General features: G+C 37.0%; 1 protein-coding gene across 8 annotated transcripts in view; it reads right to left on the bottom strand.

Annotated features, from left to right (window-relative positions):
- Window positions 1-18,603, bottom strand: part of PCCA (propionyl-CoA carboxylase subunit alpha) — a 389,666-nt gene that overhangs the window by 110,228 nt on the left and 260,835 nt on the right. For 6 of the 8 annotated variants that reach the window (XM_073795382.1, XM_019920938.3, XM_073795384.1 and 3 more), the window contains one exon: window positions 3,929-4,027. The exons of 1 other annotated variant lie outside the window; for it this stretch is intronic. In XM_073795382.1, coding sequence (XP_073651483.1) covers window positions 3,929-4,027 — 99 coding nt within the window. Of the gene's footprint in view, window positions 1-3,927; window positions 4,028-18,603 lie in introns of those variants that run through there. One more of the 8 variants, XM_073795388.1, reaches the window with a different exon arrangement.

Raw genomic sequence — 18,603 nt, 5'->3', positions numbered from 1 at the left:
CTGGCATATTCCTTGAAGAAACACTTATTTCAAGAGGAAACACGTAGTAGAAAAATGTTCACAGAACCATTGTTTGTGATAACAAAATAAATAATACAAATGTCTACCTAGGGGAAAAAGAATAAACAAATTGTGGTAATTAACATGATTTAATAACATATAGCATGGAAATAAACTAAACTACATTCATAAACATAGACCAAACTCACAAACATAACACTGGAGGAAAAAGCAACTTAGAGAAGCATAGAGAGTATGGTCCCATTTATATCAAGTTCAAGAACACGAGTAACTAAATAATACATTGTTTACAGTTTTACTCTATATGTAAATATCCATAAGGAAAAGGAAGTGCTAAGTTTAAAAATCGGTATGGTGGTTACCTCTAGGGGCGGGAGGAAGGAGGATTTACTCAGGGGATGCACAGAAGAAAGTCAATAGCATTGGTAAGGTTTCCTTATTTAATCTGGATGGTGGGTAAACAGCCTCATTAAGTTATTCTTTACCTCTTATAAGACTAATACATGTTACTTTGCGTATATAAACTGTTTCAATAATAAAAAGTTTAAATGTATATACAAAAATCCAAGGAAAAAAGAACAGCAGTTACTACTGTAAAATCGCTTTTGAAAAACACCTGTGGTAATATCCATCCCATAGTTCTTCTCTGAATTTACCATAAACAAGGGCAAGAGAAATACAAACACATTTTCATAGCTATTTGCTTGGAGGTAATGAGCTGAAACTCTTGGGCAATGCAGCCCAGGAAGTCAGCATAGAGACAAAAGGAGTTAGGAATAAACATTGACCATCTATCCATGGTTCAGGGCAGATGCAAGAGAAATCAACAAAGATCACTGTGAGGCCACCAGTTCTTTCTGTCCTGTGGTTCTTTCAGACCCCTTCCTCATACAGTGCTCTTCACCCCGACTGTTGCTAATATTTTCCAGGAAGAATGAGTTCCCATTTTTCTGATACCTCCTAATTCCTCTCTTTGCCTCCAATCTCACTCTTCTTCAATCCATTTTCCACAATGGAACCGAAAAAAACTTTCTAAACTCCAATTCTGTTCATACCATCACTTCCTTAGTTATAACTCTTCCATGGGTCCCGCTGGCCTAAGAATAAAGCAGAATCTATACTATGTAACTGACAAGTCTTCGAACGACTTGGCTCCTACTTAAGTCACTTTGCTCATCACTTCCAGCTTATCTTCTGATTACAAAAGGTTAAAGCAGTGGTTCTCAAACTGTGGCGCCTACAGCATCAGCACTACCTAGGAACTTAGAAATGCATGCCTAGCCCAGACCTACTAAATCAGAGTAAACTCTGCAGGTGGGTCCAACAATCTGAGTTTTAACAATCTTCCACTTGATTCTGAAGCACACTAAATAAAGTCTGAGCAGCACTGGTTTACAGCACAAATGAGAGGTAAATTAGTACCCGAAGAACTCTGTGGGAAAATTGAAAAGTACTGTACAGCATAGTGGTTAGAAGCACACAGCCTGGGGTCACAGTGCCAGGGTTCAAATTTCTGCTCAGCTTCTCCCTGGTACTGTAATCACAGGGAAATTACTTAGCCTGCCGTAGCACAGTGTAGTGGCTGACAGATCCTACAGCAAGGCTGCTTGGATTTCAATCTTGGCTCTATCCCCCATTAGCTATGTGAACCCCAGCAAGTCACCTACTATCTCTGAGCCTCAGCTACCTCATTTACAAAAGTATAAATAATAGCACCTGCTTCATATAGTTGTTGTGAAGATGAAATGAGTTAATATACGTACTATGCTTAGAACTGTACCTGATACACATTAAGCACTGTTTATTATTATTATAATTATTATTAATTTCACAGGGACCACATTATATTTTGGAGACAGAGAGTCAACACTGAGTGCTAATGCCTACAGAGAATAAGTAAAACTCACCTGTTCTGATGAGGAAAAATTTTCCTCATCTTCTATTACGGAAGTGACTTTTTCTTTTTTTTTTTTTTCCCCAGTATACCATTCATCCCTCTGAGTTTACTTTTTTCCAATGAAGGAGCACTTAACTGGAAGGAATGACCTCCTCCAAAGAGGCACGGGGTCTGCCTTGAGTGCCATTTGTTTCATAATAATACTTCTTTTTTAAGCAAAGCACTTATAAGAATGAAAAGGGATTTACTGAGCATTATCCCTATGCTAGTGAAAATACTTCTGGGGATAATTCCAAATACATACCCAGTGTTAATTTACCTAGAAACTCTACATGTAAAAGTGCTATTAAGACACCCATCTGCACAGTCATTAAGAACACTGAAAGTAACATGATACAAAGATTTGGAAAGTAGAACTTTGTATCTCTCTCTCCTCACTAGCAAGAGGTCCTACTATGTCCCCCAGACCAAAACACATGAATGTCAGCCACAGTACATCCAGTGCAGAGTATATTCTATTAACATAAACAAGTGTAACAAAACCATGTTTTCTGAAGACATAATAACTGGATCTCAGTGATATGAAATCATGCAGTGAAATTTTTCCAAGGGTCTCCAAGTGTTTAACCTCATACTTAGAACATGAAAGAAAATATGAGAGAGAGAAAATATACTGGAGCAAGTCACAAAACCAAATTCAAAATAAGGGCTCATTACTGAGAGTTCAATGCTTCTTGTGACCATAAAGGTAATATACTAATTGAACCCTGAAAATCAGTTTTGTCATTAATATGTATTGAGATTCTGGAATCCTCTGTCCCACGGTTTCTAACAGAAGTATATATGAACCTGGTGTACAGTAATCTTTAAATGTGATTTTCTTGATTTCTCTAGGCTTAAAAAATCAGTTTCCTGTGTAAAATCAACTTAAGGGAATGTGAAGATTTTCATAGAAAAGAAAAAAGAATGAGCATTTAATGCTATGGAGAGTTTAGGATTTTTATCTGCATGTGATAGCCACATGTTCTGTGCTGTTTTGATTTGCTTTTCCTGGACCTCAACTATGTGGTGAGGTAAAGGAATTTTGGCAGCACTTCTTTTCATGATTTTCTACTTTCAAATGAAGGACACTGCTTACAAAGAACATTCAATCAACTCTGGATTTCAAGGCACCTCCTCAATACAACAGATTTTATATTGGGGGGAAAAGAAAGGTTAACAAATTAAGATTACTTAATTTTTAAAAGGCATTGAGGGACTTCCCTGGTGGCGCAGTGGTTAAGAATCCGCCTGCTAATGCAGGGGACACGGGTTTGAGCCCTGGTCCAGGAAGATCCCACATGCCGCGGAGCAAGGAAGCCCATGCGCCACAACTACTGAGCCTGTGTTCTAGAGCCCACGAGCCACAACTGCTGAGCCCGTGTGCCACAACTACTGCAGCCTGCATGCCTAGAGCCTGTGCTCCAGAACAAGAGAAGCCACCACAATGAGAAGCCCACGCGCCACAACTAGAGAAAGCCCGCGCGCAGCAACGAAGATCCAACACAGCCCAAAACTAAATAAATAAATTAATTAATTAATTTTAAAAGGCATCGATGTGCTATGGCAAGTCAACCTGAACAGCTCTGCTTCTGCTGATTTAATACCACACAATTCCAATTACAGAGGAAAGAAAGGTAACAACGTCAGTCATATTTTACAACTAAAAACCCACAACGGCAAAGAAAACTGCTAATCTTCCGATGTTTTTAGAAAGGCACGCAGGATGCTTTATAACAAAGTATAATATATAACCTTCCCAGACTGCCTGAAAAAGGAACACACTGATTCCTCAGAATAGGACTTAACTCAAGATCCTCTAAAATAAGAAAAAGTGTTTTCAACTATAAAATGTATGAGGTGGATAAAATGTAGGTTTTCCATACTCTGTCTGTAAGTATTAACCACACAGGTATTGGTAAGGATTCTGGACTTGATGGAGCCCTCTAAGCACCTCACCAGAACATTTACCTGTATCATCCTCTGCGTGCCATCAACGTTGACAGACAATAAGGGTGAAGCCAGGTTCCACGCGCCGGTCACATTTAGTTTCGACTCATCAACTTCCACCTGTTGTGACACCAAATAAGACTGTTACCATGAAGAAAGACAGAAAACTGATCTCAAGTTCACTGCTGCATACAAAGCAGCAGCCATTTTAAACAGATGGCTCCCCAAACAACCTGTCATGTTTACTGCTCTCACCATGAAAGACAGGGTCCTATGAGAGTCTTCTCAGCCATCTCTGGGGAGAGGTGAGGACCTGGGCACAGCTGCCTCTGGGTACTGAGGTTTCAAGTGATTTCCAGTAAGTAACAAGCAGCCTTCTAAGTCTAACCCTATCCAGCGTGCTACATTTACTGCAATTAGACGAGTAATGCATATAAATGCCAGTGACATTTTGCGACCCACACAACAGGGCTTGCACATAATATCCTCTCCAAGGACCGACAAAGAACTTTTTCTGTGTTAATTTTAATGAAGGACTATGCATTGTTATCTTAATTAAACAGAAGCTTTAATTAGGCAAAAGTTTTTGGCGTTGAATATCAAAAGTCTATTTGAACTTTGCAAACTTCTGTCCTATTTCTGTCCATCATAAATGATTTCATCCAGTCGTCATTCAAGAAGTTACCTCCAAAAGCCCATTACCTTTTAAAACAGATATTCTTAATAGAAAAATTTTATTATTCAAATAAATAAAAGTAATTGAAAGGAAAAAAACCCTCAAAGCTAACTTAAAAGTACCATTCCTTACTTCTTCCTTTTCATTCACTCATTTGCTAACTCTTCAATGTGAGAAGTAAGCGAAAATAACACTACTTTAAGTCTACAGTAAACAACCTAACAAAGAGAGATTTAAGTTTGCTGAAGTTTCAAAATAAACCTGTGGCACAGCCAAGATACATTGATCCCTAACAATTCTTTCACTATCGATTCTCTTAAAAGATACTCACTCACTATAATCAAAGGCACACAGACTTAACACTGTTTAGAAGAATACGTGTGTACCTATATATTTAGATGTATATGTTTGGATAGGTATTTATGTATATATATTTCCGCAAAGATATGTTATTGGCTATGTACTGAAGTATCAGTAGGACATGTATCACACACTGGCTTGCGTTTCTGGGTTTAGTGGCCTCTCTGTACCCACAGTACAATCCAGTTACATGGAAGAAAAAACAATGGCTTTGGAATCACACTGACTTGGGTCTCACTTGACACTGTTGCTTTATCAAGTGCAAGCTGTTTACTAAGTTGGAGTATTTAACCTCTCTGAGCTTCAGTTCCCAAACTATAACACAGTAAAAATAGCTATCTGAGAGGGGGGTGCTCTAAAGATTAAATAAGTTAACATATGAAAGTCTCTACCAATATGCTTGTCATGGTAGGTCCTAAATATTTTCTCTCTTCCCCTGTCTCTAGTAATTTTACTGTCTTACCTTTAAACTAGTTTTAAAAATAAGGTCAGATAATCGTACTATCTCACAGATTACTTACTATTAAAATACTACATGATAAAGGTCTGAGAAGCAGAAAAGGCTACAGTTTTGATTAAAGCAGCACTGATCCATTTTAAATGATCCTATTTAGCCCTTGCCCCCCAAATTAAGTATCTCCTTATGCAATGAAAGATTTCCAAAAGAAGCTCTTAGTAGGTAGGTTTTACAAATATTAAATGCTAAAAAGATATTCTAAAACTGAAATATTGCTTTAAAATATTTCTAAATTTAAAAGTTAAAAAAAGTTCAGTAATCAATTATAAAAGTTTTATTTGTTAAAAAAAAGTTAGAGGTTGTAAAGAAAGGTTTTGAATGATAATCATTTAAAATTTGTTATCTGATATTAATTTCCAGTCAACAGGGCTGACAATGAAACCGTAATTGCTATCATTGGGGCACATGAAGGGGAACTGAGGAAAGAATCTAATCTACTCAAATCATGTTAGAGGAAGAACCAAGTTGTTACACCCTGAAATAAACCATTTTTATGAATGTCAAAACAAACTGTGATATATCCATATGGTGGAATATTATTTGGCAATTTAAAAAGGATGAAATACTAACACATGCTACAACATAGATGAACCCTGAAAACATGGTAACTGCAAGAAGACAGTCACAGAGGACCACAAATTATATAGTTCCACTTATAGGAAATCCAGAATAGAAAAATCTGGAAGAGACAGGAAGCAAACTAGCAGCTGTGTTAAGCAGGAGTCGTGAGGGGAATGGACTGGGGCGGGGAGGTTGAGGGGTGGTGGCTATGCGTAATAGGCTTTCTTGTTGGACATGATGAAACTGTTCTAAAATTGACTGTGGTGATGGTGGCACAACTCTGTGAATATACTACACTCTACTGAATTATACTCAAACAGGTAAATTACACGGTATGTGAATTGTATCTCAATGAAGCTGTTAAAAAATAAGTAACAAATGAAAACATGGAGGGTGGACTTTATTTTTTCAAAAACCAGAAGCATTACTTTATGAGAAATTAAAGAAGATCTAAAAAACGGAGACATAGGGCTTCCCTGGTGGCACAGTGGTTGAGAGTCCACGTGCCGCTGCAGGGGACACAGGTTCGTGCCCCGGTCCGGAAAGATCCCACATACCGCGGAGCGGCTGGGCCCGTGAGCCATAGCCACAGAGCCTGCGCGTCCGGAGCCTGTGCGCCGCAACGGGAGAGGCCACAACAGTGAGAGGCCCGCGTACCGCAAAAAAAAAAAAAAACTAACTAACTAAATGCAAAGCCTAAAACTATAAAACTTTTGGAAAACATGAGAGAAAATCTTTATGACTTAGGGCCAGGCAAAGATTTCTTAGGATACAAAAAATGCAAATCTTATGAGAAAAAACAGATGAATTTAACTTCATCAAAATTTAAAACTTCTGTTTGAAAGACACTTTTAAGAAAAGGAAAGTCAAGCCACAGGTTGTGAAAAAATATATGCAAAATAATGGACTTGTATCCAAAATATATAAAGAACTTATAACGCAAAAACAAAACCAACTCATTTTCTTTTTAATGGACGAAAGATTTGAATAGACACTGCATCAAAGGAGACGGATGACAAGCACACGAAAAGATGCTCAAAATAATGAAATGGTCATTAGGGAAAGCCAAATTAAAGTTATAATGAAAGAGTGTTCCACATCCGCTAAAATTAAACAGAGTGGTAATACTAGGAGCTGGTAAACAGTGGAGCAACTGAAACTTTCATACATTGCTGGCAGGAATGCAAAATAGTAGACCCACTTTAGAAAACCCCAGAGAATTGAAAGGCCATGTACACACAAAGACCTATACATGAAAGCTCTGAGAAGCTTGTTTATGATAGCAGAATATATATAGCAGAATGTTTACATCAGCCTCAAACTGGAAAAACCCCAAAAGTCCAAATGAACTGAATAATGGATAAACAAATACGGTATATCCACACAATGATCTAACTAGCAATAAGCATTTCAAAACATTATGCTAAGTGAAAGGAGGCTGAAACAAAAGAATACACACTGTGTGATCCCATGTATTTGACATTATATGGCAGGAATCAGACCGGCGGTTGGTAGGAGGCAAGGGTAGGAGGGTGACTGACTAGGAAGGGGAATGAGGGAAATTGTGGGGGTGATGGCAATGTCCTAAATCTTGATATTGGTGCTGATTACACAACTATATATTTTGTCAAAACTCAACCAAACCACACAATTAAAAAGAGTAAATTTTATACAGATTGTACCTCAATAAATCTGACTCTTAAACAATGAAAACATAAGGAAAAAACATACCTCTTCAAAAACTGAAAACAGTATTTTTGAACTACCTTTGATTTATCTTCCCTTCCTGATAAATCGATTTCTCTCCCTGTATCCTCTGCTACTGGATGAGTGGATGTGAATGTTACCTTGGCAAGAAGGACAGAACGCAAGTTCCTTCCAGACAGAAACATGAAAATTAAATTATATGAAGGAAAGACAGAAGATGGAGAGATCGCAGTAGCCCCATTTCCTCTCTTTCATGGATCCTTGGAAACAGGTATGGGGGTGGCAGTAGAGAGAGATGGTATTCTGACTGGTAGCAAGTACCCTAAAAATATCTGGGCTACAGGTCTACTTCTGGAACATAGCGGGAATAACAATATAGCACTGATGGAGAAACAGGCTGGAAAGATGATCCCAGTACATCATAGTAGTAGGAATCTAAAAGTTTCTACCTGTCCTACTGAGATGACTAGAGAGAGTCTGGGTCAGGATAAAGACCACATAGAACTGGGGACTCCATGACTGAAGGCAAATAGTAACCAGGACCACGGGTAGCAGAAGCCTCTTTTTTTTTTAACATCTTTATTGGAGTATAATTGCTTTACAATGGTGTGTTAGTTTCTGCTTTACAACAAAATGAATCAGTTATATATATACATATGTTCCCATATCTCTTCCCTCTTGTGTCTCCCTTCCTCCCACCCTCCCTATCCCACCCCTCCAGGCGGTCACAAAGCAACAAGCTGATCTCCCTGTGCTATGCAGCTGCTTCCCACTAGCTATCTACCTTGTTTGGTAGTGTATATACGTCCATGCCTCTCTCTTGCTTTGTCACAGCTTACCCTTCCCCCTTCCCATATCCTCAAGTCCATTCTCTAGTAGGTCTGTGTCTTTATTCCTGTCTTACCCCTAGGTTCTTCACGACATCTTTTTTTTCTTAAATTCCATATATATGTGTTAGCATACGGTATCTGTCTCTCTCTTTCTGACTTACTTCACTCTGTATGACAGACTCTAGGTCTATCCACCTCATTACAAATAGCTCAATTTCGTTTCTTTTTAGAAGCCTCTTTGATGACAAACAGGATCAACAGTCACCGGTCCAGGTCCTTTTGCAGCAAAGCCTTGCAAGGACACTGTGGGTTTGAGTTCTCTGTCCCACCTCCATGGTTATGAGACCAATGTGACCGCATCCCCAGAGGCCCCTCTCACATTCACCCAGAATCCACATGTTAGTGGAAGTGGGAGGGAGAGGAAGAAACCTGAAGTACTGTAGTACCTGAAAGAAACGAGTTAAACCAAAAGAGACCAAGATCCTGCTTATTAGCAAGTTTTTCTTCCCCCTCGCCCCCTACTAAAGATCATATGTGATAAAAAAAAAAAAACTACATTTCCTTATACACCTGGTAAGTAATGAGTCTAAATTTGCAACTTCACTATATAACTGAAGGGATAAGCTCCAAATCCTAAGCTATGAAACATATCTGCAAATTTTAAATGAGGGAAGAGAACATGCTGAAAGCCATCACATGCCTTGTCAGGCCTCAAGCAATAAACAGATTTCTAAACAACAAAAACAAACAACAAAACAAAACTCCCATAGTTCTGAACAGTAGATGCAATGATTCTACTGATGCTATCATTAGATGAGTGGAAGCTAGATGTAAGTATAAACCGTAGGAGAGGTAGGGAATGTCTCTTTAAACCACAGTTTAATACCATAAAAAGGTGGAGGCAGACCACTGAAGAATTCTTGTTACTATGCCATACATATTGTTTACACCTAACTCTTCAGCCAAGGGGACTGAAGCAGCAGAGGCAGAGTGTAAGTGGCATTTCACTAGTACGACACTGAGAACCTGACATAAAGAACCACCCTATCTTTTCAATGCCAAAACTAATGAGAAATGAAATCTAGGGCAAAGGAAGTAACAGATATGGTGAGAGGGTATTAGGGTAACAAGCCTGACAAGGAAAAGCTGTAGGCTGCCCATGCTTATAACCAACCACTTACCTTATTGCAACATAAATAATAATCAGAAAACAATCAATACTGAATCTTTGCATACAATTCTCAAAAAAAATTTGTAAAAAGAAAAAGGTAAATAAAGAGCATGTAACACAAGAACTCCTCAAAGAAACACAGGAAGAGTTCAGATAAATAATTCTCCAAAGTCTCAAAGACAACCATAGGAAACGTGACCCTTCTTTAAAAAAAAATGAGCTCAAAGAAGAAAAACAAAGGTTCAAAGAAGAGATTGAACAACAACAGAAGGAAATGAAAATCAAGCTGGCAGAACTTAGAAAAAAATGAAGAGAAAAATAACATTATAGAGATAAAAGCCACATTAAGAAGCACTAAAAATAGAATAAGTGTGACTAAAAAGAAAGAAAAGGACATACAGAAATCATATAAAACAAAGTGGAAAAGACCAACAATATAAAAACAATTTATAGAGAAGACAATAGATATGGAGGAGGGAGAAATGGGATCCAAAGTATATACAAATTCTCCTTCGAAAATGCTATAAAGAAAGAACAGGGAATTCTCTGGCAGTTCAGCGGTTAGGACTCAGCGCTTTCACTGCTGAGGGCCTGGGTTCAATCCCTGGTTGGGAGAACTAAGATCCCACAAGCTGCGTGGCACGGCCCAAAAAAAAGGAAAGAAAGAAAGAAGAGTAAATGTAGATTCATTTAGGGTAAAGCTTTGCAAAATAAATAAAACCTTGAATTTGTAGATCAATGATGATTATGGAACATTAAGAATAAAGAAAGAATTATGTGGCTATTTAGGCAAAAATATGAAATCATGCACAAGCAAGGAAAAAAACTCAGGTCAGCTTAACTTCTCAAGAGCAACACTGATACAGAAGACCACAGAGCAATGTGGTATAAGTACGAAAAAAAGAAAATGTTGCCCCCCAACATTCTCTTTTTATACCCAGCCAAGCTGTCCTTAAAGTGTATCATATAAACATAACCTGCAGCATATAAGAACCTAGTGCCCCTTCTTTAAAAATGAGGCATCTCTATACATACTGATATGAAACCATCTCCAAGAAAATACAGAATACTATATAAAATATGCTATCATTTATTAAGGAAAAACCTTTTAAGTGTGTGTTTTAAATGCATAGAATATCGCTGGACAAATGTATAAGAGGAGCAGAGTGGCTGAGGGACAGAGATGGAAGGGAAGCTTGCTTTTCACTGCAAACCCACTCACACTTTTTGAATTTTATATATGTATAAAATTGTATATGTATTTTATAAAAATTTTTTAAGTGAGGAGACGTGTAAGTGCCTAATTCCTCTTTCATTATAGCATACAATCAATACCTACTTTAGATCTTTCACTAACAGCACACAATAAATAGTAGCTGTTGTTTTAAAACTTCATTTTGGTTAACAGAGCAATACTCTTTTCAATTTCTCTGGTTGTAGATTTACTGATTTCATCTACAACACCCAAGCTGACAACACATTTCAGACAATCTCTCTTTCTCAACTCTCATTCTCATCTGAAAACGAGGGAGTTAAACCAGCAATGGTGAAGAACTCCTCTAGGTCTCATATTCTACAGTTTGATGGTTGCAAAGCCCTTTTATTTAAGATATATTTAGAGAGTTAATTTCTGATATGGCAAATTCTAATACAGGAAAGGGATTTTTGTTTTGCTCAAAGACCTCTGTTTGAGGTTGGAAGTTTTTAAGATTCTTCCTTTAATAGGCAATAAAAGTTAACAAATTAAGTAAAATTCAGTGTGGGGATAAGAGAGACCAAGAGTGAAGTGACAAATGACATAAAACTCTGGGGCTCAAATAAAATTTCACACCTTTCAAGGCAGACGATATTGTAGAACTGTTCTAGCACCATGAAAACACCATAATATTTTAAATTATTTTAAAACTCTGTATTTAAAAAACAATCCAAAGACTCAACATCTCTATTTAGAAACACTAACTCAAACATAAAGTTAGTCTTTAAACAGGCATAGGACTCAAGTGTACGACTTTACACTAATTATCATCTAATACTGACCCACACTCTTGGCAGATGACCTCCTCTCCTCTTTGCCAAAACTGAAGCCATGAGACGTTGAGACATAAGTCCTCTTATTTTCATGCATCATCAACCATCTTCTTTCCTCTACTGACATTCACACACTGGCCGCTTCCCCTCCGTTTTCAAGCACACACAGGATTCCCATATTTTCAAAGCACGTGCACTTGGCCCGCTATGCCCTCCAACCACCAAACTATTTATTCTCCTCTTCTCTCTGACCGGTTGTAGAATAAGTTGCTCTGCACCTACTTTCTTACTACATACCTTTCCCCTTAACCTTCTACAATCTGGCTGCTAAAACTGTATTCTGAAAGATCACAAATCATCTTCAGCAATTTTTTTACTCTCTTCTTATGCTCATTACTCTTTACTTCTCAGCAGGAAGGAAGACCTCTCTAAGGAGGTGATCTTTAAGCTAAGATCTGAAGAGTGAGTGGGAGTTAATGTGGTAGTGGTAGGTGGGAATATCCAGAGAGAATATCATGTAGAAAAAAAATCCGAGGCAAGAAAGAGCTTAGCTTATTTGAAACCAGTGTGCAGAAGACAGGAAACCAAGGAGAACATGGCACCCAGAGAGAGGATGGAACAGTGGGAAACACTAAAGGATTCCAACTGGAGAGTGACATCATTAGCTTTGTATTTTTAAAAGATCGTTCTGGCTACAGCTTGGAGAATGCATTAGATGAAACAAAAATAAGAATTATGGGGACCAGGTCTAGACTACTGGTAGTGGAGAGAAGTAGTATACTCAGGAGTAATATAAACTGGGGGAGGAAACTGGGAACTGGGAACACAGAGGTCAAGATATGAAACAGTCACTGAGGAAAAGGGAGAAGAGTGACCTTTTGGAAAAACAGCAAAACTGCCACACAGGGTTCAAAGCGCAGCTGCAGTGAGACACTGTGGCCAGGTAATGGTATGGACCATCCTCCAGCAATGCTCAGGTACCTTGTTTGAGATGGGCATAAAGAAAGCAAGAGGTTGAGTTCATTTGAGTTTGGTATTGATGGAAGAATGAAGGGGTTGAAGAAGTTAAGGGATTTGTTAAGTGAATGACTACAATTATAGGCCAGGGAATCTAAGCTGGATAAATGATAGAAAAATGGAAGTGGATTCACGAATGGAGGGAAAACATAAGGACTAACGGTTGTGTTGAGGCAGAGAGACAGACCATGAACTGGTTGCTAGTCTTCAGTTGCAGGGGGAGGGATGCAGGCGAGGGAACGTGAAGGTTGACAAGAGGAAGGGGAGGTGGTGATGTAGACCAATGAAAGTGAGCTTCAAAGAACAAGGGTTTTATAAGAGGGAGGGGAACAGTTATCTAGAGTGACACCAGGAGAAAAACATTCCCAACTCCCATCTCTGAGGTGCATGCAGTATGAGAGCAAATCTCCCCCCAGGTTTCTTTCTGTTAAGGCAAGTTAAGAGGCAGAACATTCAGAGAAAAGGCTGAGAATCCAGGGGACATGGCTGATGACAAAGCAAGAGATACAGAAGGCACAGTGGAAAAAGGTTGAGAGCAAGTAGAGAGATTATGCCGAAGAGCATAGGAAACAGGTTTAGGAGTAACAGCTGACTCAAAAGGCTTTCAAACTGCCCAGGTTCTCTGCATCTGCACCACTACCGCCTTATCCAAACCTGCCACCCATCTCGCACCTGGGCTACTGAGAAAGACACATCTTCCCACATATATTCTTCCGTATCTACAACTGGTTTCCCTAACCATAAGCAGAATCATCATAAAACTAATCATTTACAACATCAGAGATAAAGGGGAAATAAAGACAATGTGAGAACATCCAAATGGAGGTCCTGCCAGCTTTCAAAAAGTGTAAACTCTAAAAAGACATGTACTACTGTAATCTTTAGTATAAGGACACCACATTTCACACCATTCTGTAATCATTTCAAGATTAAATTCTATTTAAAATATTGACATTATAAATTTGAATTAATCAGAGCAAGGCTATGGTGGGTGGAATTCATGAAATTCATCTCAACATGCTCTATTTTCTGATAACTTTCCCCTGGCTTAATCAAAGAGATCAGTGTAGATAAAAATCATTTATAATAAGAATATTTATGATGTTTGAAACAACTGTTCAAAAACACAATTTCCTTCCTATTTCAAGAAAGCATTTTCTCATATTTAACAATCTACCTGTAACTCTGTATTCCATTAAAAGAATTTAACTGCATTTGTGGTACAAACAATGTTGATGTGGAATATTTTCCATGAGTTGTTTGGAACATTCAATTTTCCTACCTACGTAATCATAAGGGAAAAAGAAAGTGCACACCCTAAATTAATCTGACATTTGAGAGAGATTACTTACATCCTTTACCATTAAAAAACAAAAAAGGCACTTCCTCCGAGATACCTCATGACACAGTTACAGCTTCTATTGGAGCAGGCACCTGCTAAACAATTTTTTTCAACATTAGGAATGTAAAACTTACAAAACAAAATATTTGCCAAAAAGTATTTCCAAAAATAATAAAAATTGGGGACAATGCAGGCTGTAAGAAGTGTTTTTGATTCACCATACGAGTCTTCTTTTTTGTTATACACAAATTTGAAATTCTTTTTTTTAATCATCAAATGTTAAGATGATTAGCATTGCGTAGAATTAAATCTAAGATAAAAATCAAGGTATTCCACTAGTTTAAAGACTCTGATCGAATATCTTGCTTCTACTTCTGAAAACAATACCAAGGATGAAAAAGACTTGCTTGTTAATCAAGCCATAACTAATTTTCAGAAAGGAATAATTAGTTCCTGCACCTTTAATAGGCTTTCAGAGATTACCTTAAAAATAATTAATCTGCATAAAACATGGAAAAAGATCTGCAGTTTTCTGATTTGACTATAAAGCTGGTAAGGATCCTGGAAATAATATACTCCAGCCCAACCCTCTCTTCCTTCTATTTCATATATAAGGAAATTATAGAGCCATATAAATTATGTAAGTTATAGAAGCAATTATCTTGCAATTCTCCTCAGAGTATATCACTTAAATCCACATGTCAAAAGCAAAAGTAACAGACGTAAATCTAAATACTAAGATACAGTGCTTGTACATAGTAGTCAGTCAGTGCGTATTTTACCTTGAAAGAAAAGAAGACTGTTTTAGAGATAAAGATATTTACTGGTTCTTTTGGTTCTTATCTCTTTAACTATTGCTAACAAAAATATGATTATTAGATGTATATCAAACAGATGAGGTATATTCACACTCCTCAATAACAAAGGAATCTCTATGTCATGCAGTTAATTAAAGTGGGATATTACCACCACCCAACATTACCATAGTTCACTGACTTCTACATAAACTGCTGTTGGATATGTAGAATACAAATACACTTTTTTAAAAAAATTCTAGAAGTTAAGATATTGACAATAAGAAGCACATAATTTTCCTATTATTTATATCTAATAACTTTGCTAAGTTATGTGCCTCAACATTTACTTCTCAGGTAAACGATAAGAAAAATAACTCAAATATTTTATTCTAATAATGAATAATTCTTAATATTTTAATATGAACTATAACACAGTCTTATATCTTAATATAACACAAAGAGAGTAGGTTTTCTTTATCCTGTTCTTCTATTTACTAAAATACTTTATTATTCCAGAATATAGTTAGGATACCTCTCGTGCCCTTCTAGAGAGAAATGAGAAAACTTGTTTTCTGAAAACAAAAGGAGACAACCATTTTTCGTAAGTTTCTTCTTTATCACTATCACCTTGGAAACAGTCTTTTATTTCTCTCTCAAATATATATGTAATAATGACAAAAACATCAAGAGGAATTAGACATTAAGGATGGTGAAGGTCTGTTAATCTGTCACAAAAGATTATATTAAGTATACATGTGTTATAAATGTAATTAAATATATCTCAAAGGATGTGAAATGCAAAGACAAATTTTAGGTACTGATCTACAATCAACCATGTTGACTAGTTTCTGTTTAATTATCGCCTCATTAATTGATCAGTAACAACTTGGATTTCAGTTGGATGGTTTTTTTAAAATTCTACATTATTTTGCCCACAGTTTAATTATAGTAGTACTTTCTTTTGGATTGGTGTGAAAAGGTCATTCTCTGCAGATAATACTGTAAATTATATCAGCTGAATGAGTAACTCTAGGTGGATGAGCTTAACATAAGGAGCAACTGAAGCTGCCTTTACTTCACCTACCAAATCTACCAAATCATGGTGGAATCCTGTGTTTTCTACGTAGTATTGTCGATAGAATGCTTGCATCTGAACCTCAGCTCCACACAAGTTACCCAATTATTCATGTCTGTTTCTTCATATGTAAAATCTATTCTCACAGAGTGGTTGAGGAAAGAAGTCAAGCACTTAGAACAGTATCTGGCACACAATAAGTCCTAAATAAATTCTATTTGTTGTTAGTAGTTCAATTTACTGGTACCACGTGCTCTTCCCACAATAATGATTATTCTCAATCTATTTTTCTCCTTTTCCAAGCATACCTGCTTTTGCTTGTTCTTCCATTAATACCTCCTCCATTATTTAGCCTTTTAATTTCATCTGATTTCTATCAGCATTTATTTTGCATTTCATATGTATTTTGCTACCACAGACGTCCCCCGATAAAATCCCATTATCTAAGCTGGTGGTTCACCACCACAGAACCCGCGCATGAACTAAGCAGGCTATGGGACTTTACGACAATGTCTAAGTCTTCCCACTCCTAAATTCCTAACACTGCAATTGTGACGTGCTATTTCTTAATCTTACCTACATTATATAATATCTATCTGTGTCTGTTTAACATTCTAGTACTATCCTTAGACACACAGTTTGTCCTAATATACTATTTCTCCTGGCCCAAAACAAATATATTTGATATTCTGTTTTCCATGTTCCTATCTACCAAAGATTATTCAGCAGTTCTGTCCTCTCTTCTCAGCCTCTGCGGCCTTCAGTGACATTATTCCTTATAGATATACTAAGGTACTTTTTTATCTCTTTATTTACAGTGTAATACCAGTAACATATATTTGACAGTTTTATGTCTGTATCTTAAAATTATAGTAGCAAATTTACTCCCCCAAAATTAGTATACATTTTATGTCCTTAAAACTTTTCATGAGGTACAAATCTAATAACAGAATGTTTTATAAGGATGAACAATAAAATAACTTCTCTCCTTTTTTTTCCTATCATGGTTTATACCAGTTTCTTTGATAGGTAAAGGTCAGATTCATGAACTGACACCCAAGACCTACACATCAAACCCATTCAGTGAATAATCTAACAATCAGTCTTTTACTCTGCAAGTATCCGTTATATCTCAAGGAAGACCCTGGTAAAGATCTGTCTATTAAATTGATTGTAATAAACAATGCACTTGCAAAGAGTCGATAAGGCAGCTTATCAGCTCTATAAACCACTGGCATAACCCTACTGGTAAGTAAGGTTAACAGAGTTACCAATATTCCTTCATTGGTCCTAACAGGAAATAGGAAAAAGGTGCAATCAAGTTCTACCATTCTAATGAATGGCCTGGGAAAGTATTTTTTATGTTGTTCCTTTTCTGTGAAGTAAGTTCAAATATACATAATAATTATAGCAATAGTATATCAAGCTTAGATTCCCCAATTGTTAATTTTTTGGTCAGTAAAGAATAAGTGTTATGATGTTTCATTGCCCTTTAATACTCCTAAGTAGGAGGATGCTCTCTGTACACAAGCACAGTACAACCAGCAAAATCAGGAAGTTAATATGGATCCAATATTACTACTGAATCCACAAACCCTATTCAAATATTGCCAATTGCCCCAATAATGACCTTTATGGTAGGTCCAGTTTCTAATTTAGGTTCCTGCATTTAGTTGTCAAGCCTCTCTCTCTCTCCCCGCCGCTCCCCACCAGCCTTTTTTTTTTTTTGGCAGGTTTTTAAAATAACATTCATTTTTGTCAAGTCTCTTTGGTCTCTGTTCATCTGGAACATTTCCTTGAATTTGTTTTGTCTTTTGTGAGCTTGAACTTTCTGAAGAACAGGGACCAGTTACTTTGCAGAGCATCTCTCAATTTGGGAGAATGCTTCCTCATGTTAATTAATTTTTACCAGGACCACTACAGAAGTGATGTTGTATTTTATTTAGCATCATACCAGGAGACACATGATGTCAACCTGTCCCATTACCAATGAGGTGACTTTGTCATTGATTGAGAAGGTTCCTGCCAAGTTTGTCCACTGTAACATTAAGCAGTTAGTAAATGCATCTAGGTCTGTTTCTATATCTACCTATAAAAAAATCCTGAGTTCACACTGATCTCTCTGATCCAATCCTAGTCTCCCCAATTCTACATTTGTATCTCTCTTCTCTGACAGTGAAAACCAGCTTTCTATTATCCACCTAACAGTAAGTTTGCTACTTTTGTCTTTCTCAGTTTGTCCAACATACACATGTAGCTTCTTCCCTAAATATATTTCAGGTGCTTCAACTTTTAAAAGGTCAACTGATTTGATACTGATGTGAAATTTAAAAAGAAATAGGTTTCTCTTTGGATAAAAAAGGAACAGTGTACTAGATGCCCGATACAGGTTTGCAAATTTAGGACACTGGAAGATCTTCTGCAACACAACAACCGGCCCCCCGACCCCCCGCACCAAAAAAAAAAAAAAAAAAAGCATCGATTTGTAGAATATGCTATGGTATCTGCCTTGAAATACTCCAGGTAAATTTTTAAAAGGTGAGCAAGGCTAGGTAAAACAAAACTGGTGCATGGTACTCACTGTACTATTCTCTCAATTTTGTGTATACTTTTAA

This window comes from Tursiops truncatus, chromosome 18 (genome assembly GCF_011762595.2).
Source record: "Tursiops truncatus isolate mTurTru1 chromosome 18, mTurTru1.mat.Y, whole genome shotgun sequence".
In the NCBI taxonomy this organism is placed as follows: domain Eukaryota; kingdom Metazoa; phylum Chordata; class Mammalia; order Artiodactyla; family Delphinidae; genus Tursiops; species Tursiops truncatus.
This window is presented reverse-complemented; position numbering and strand designations above follow the sequence as displayed.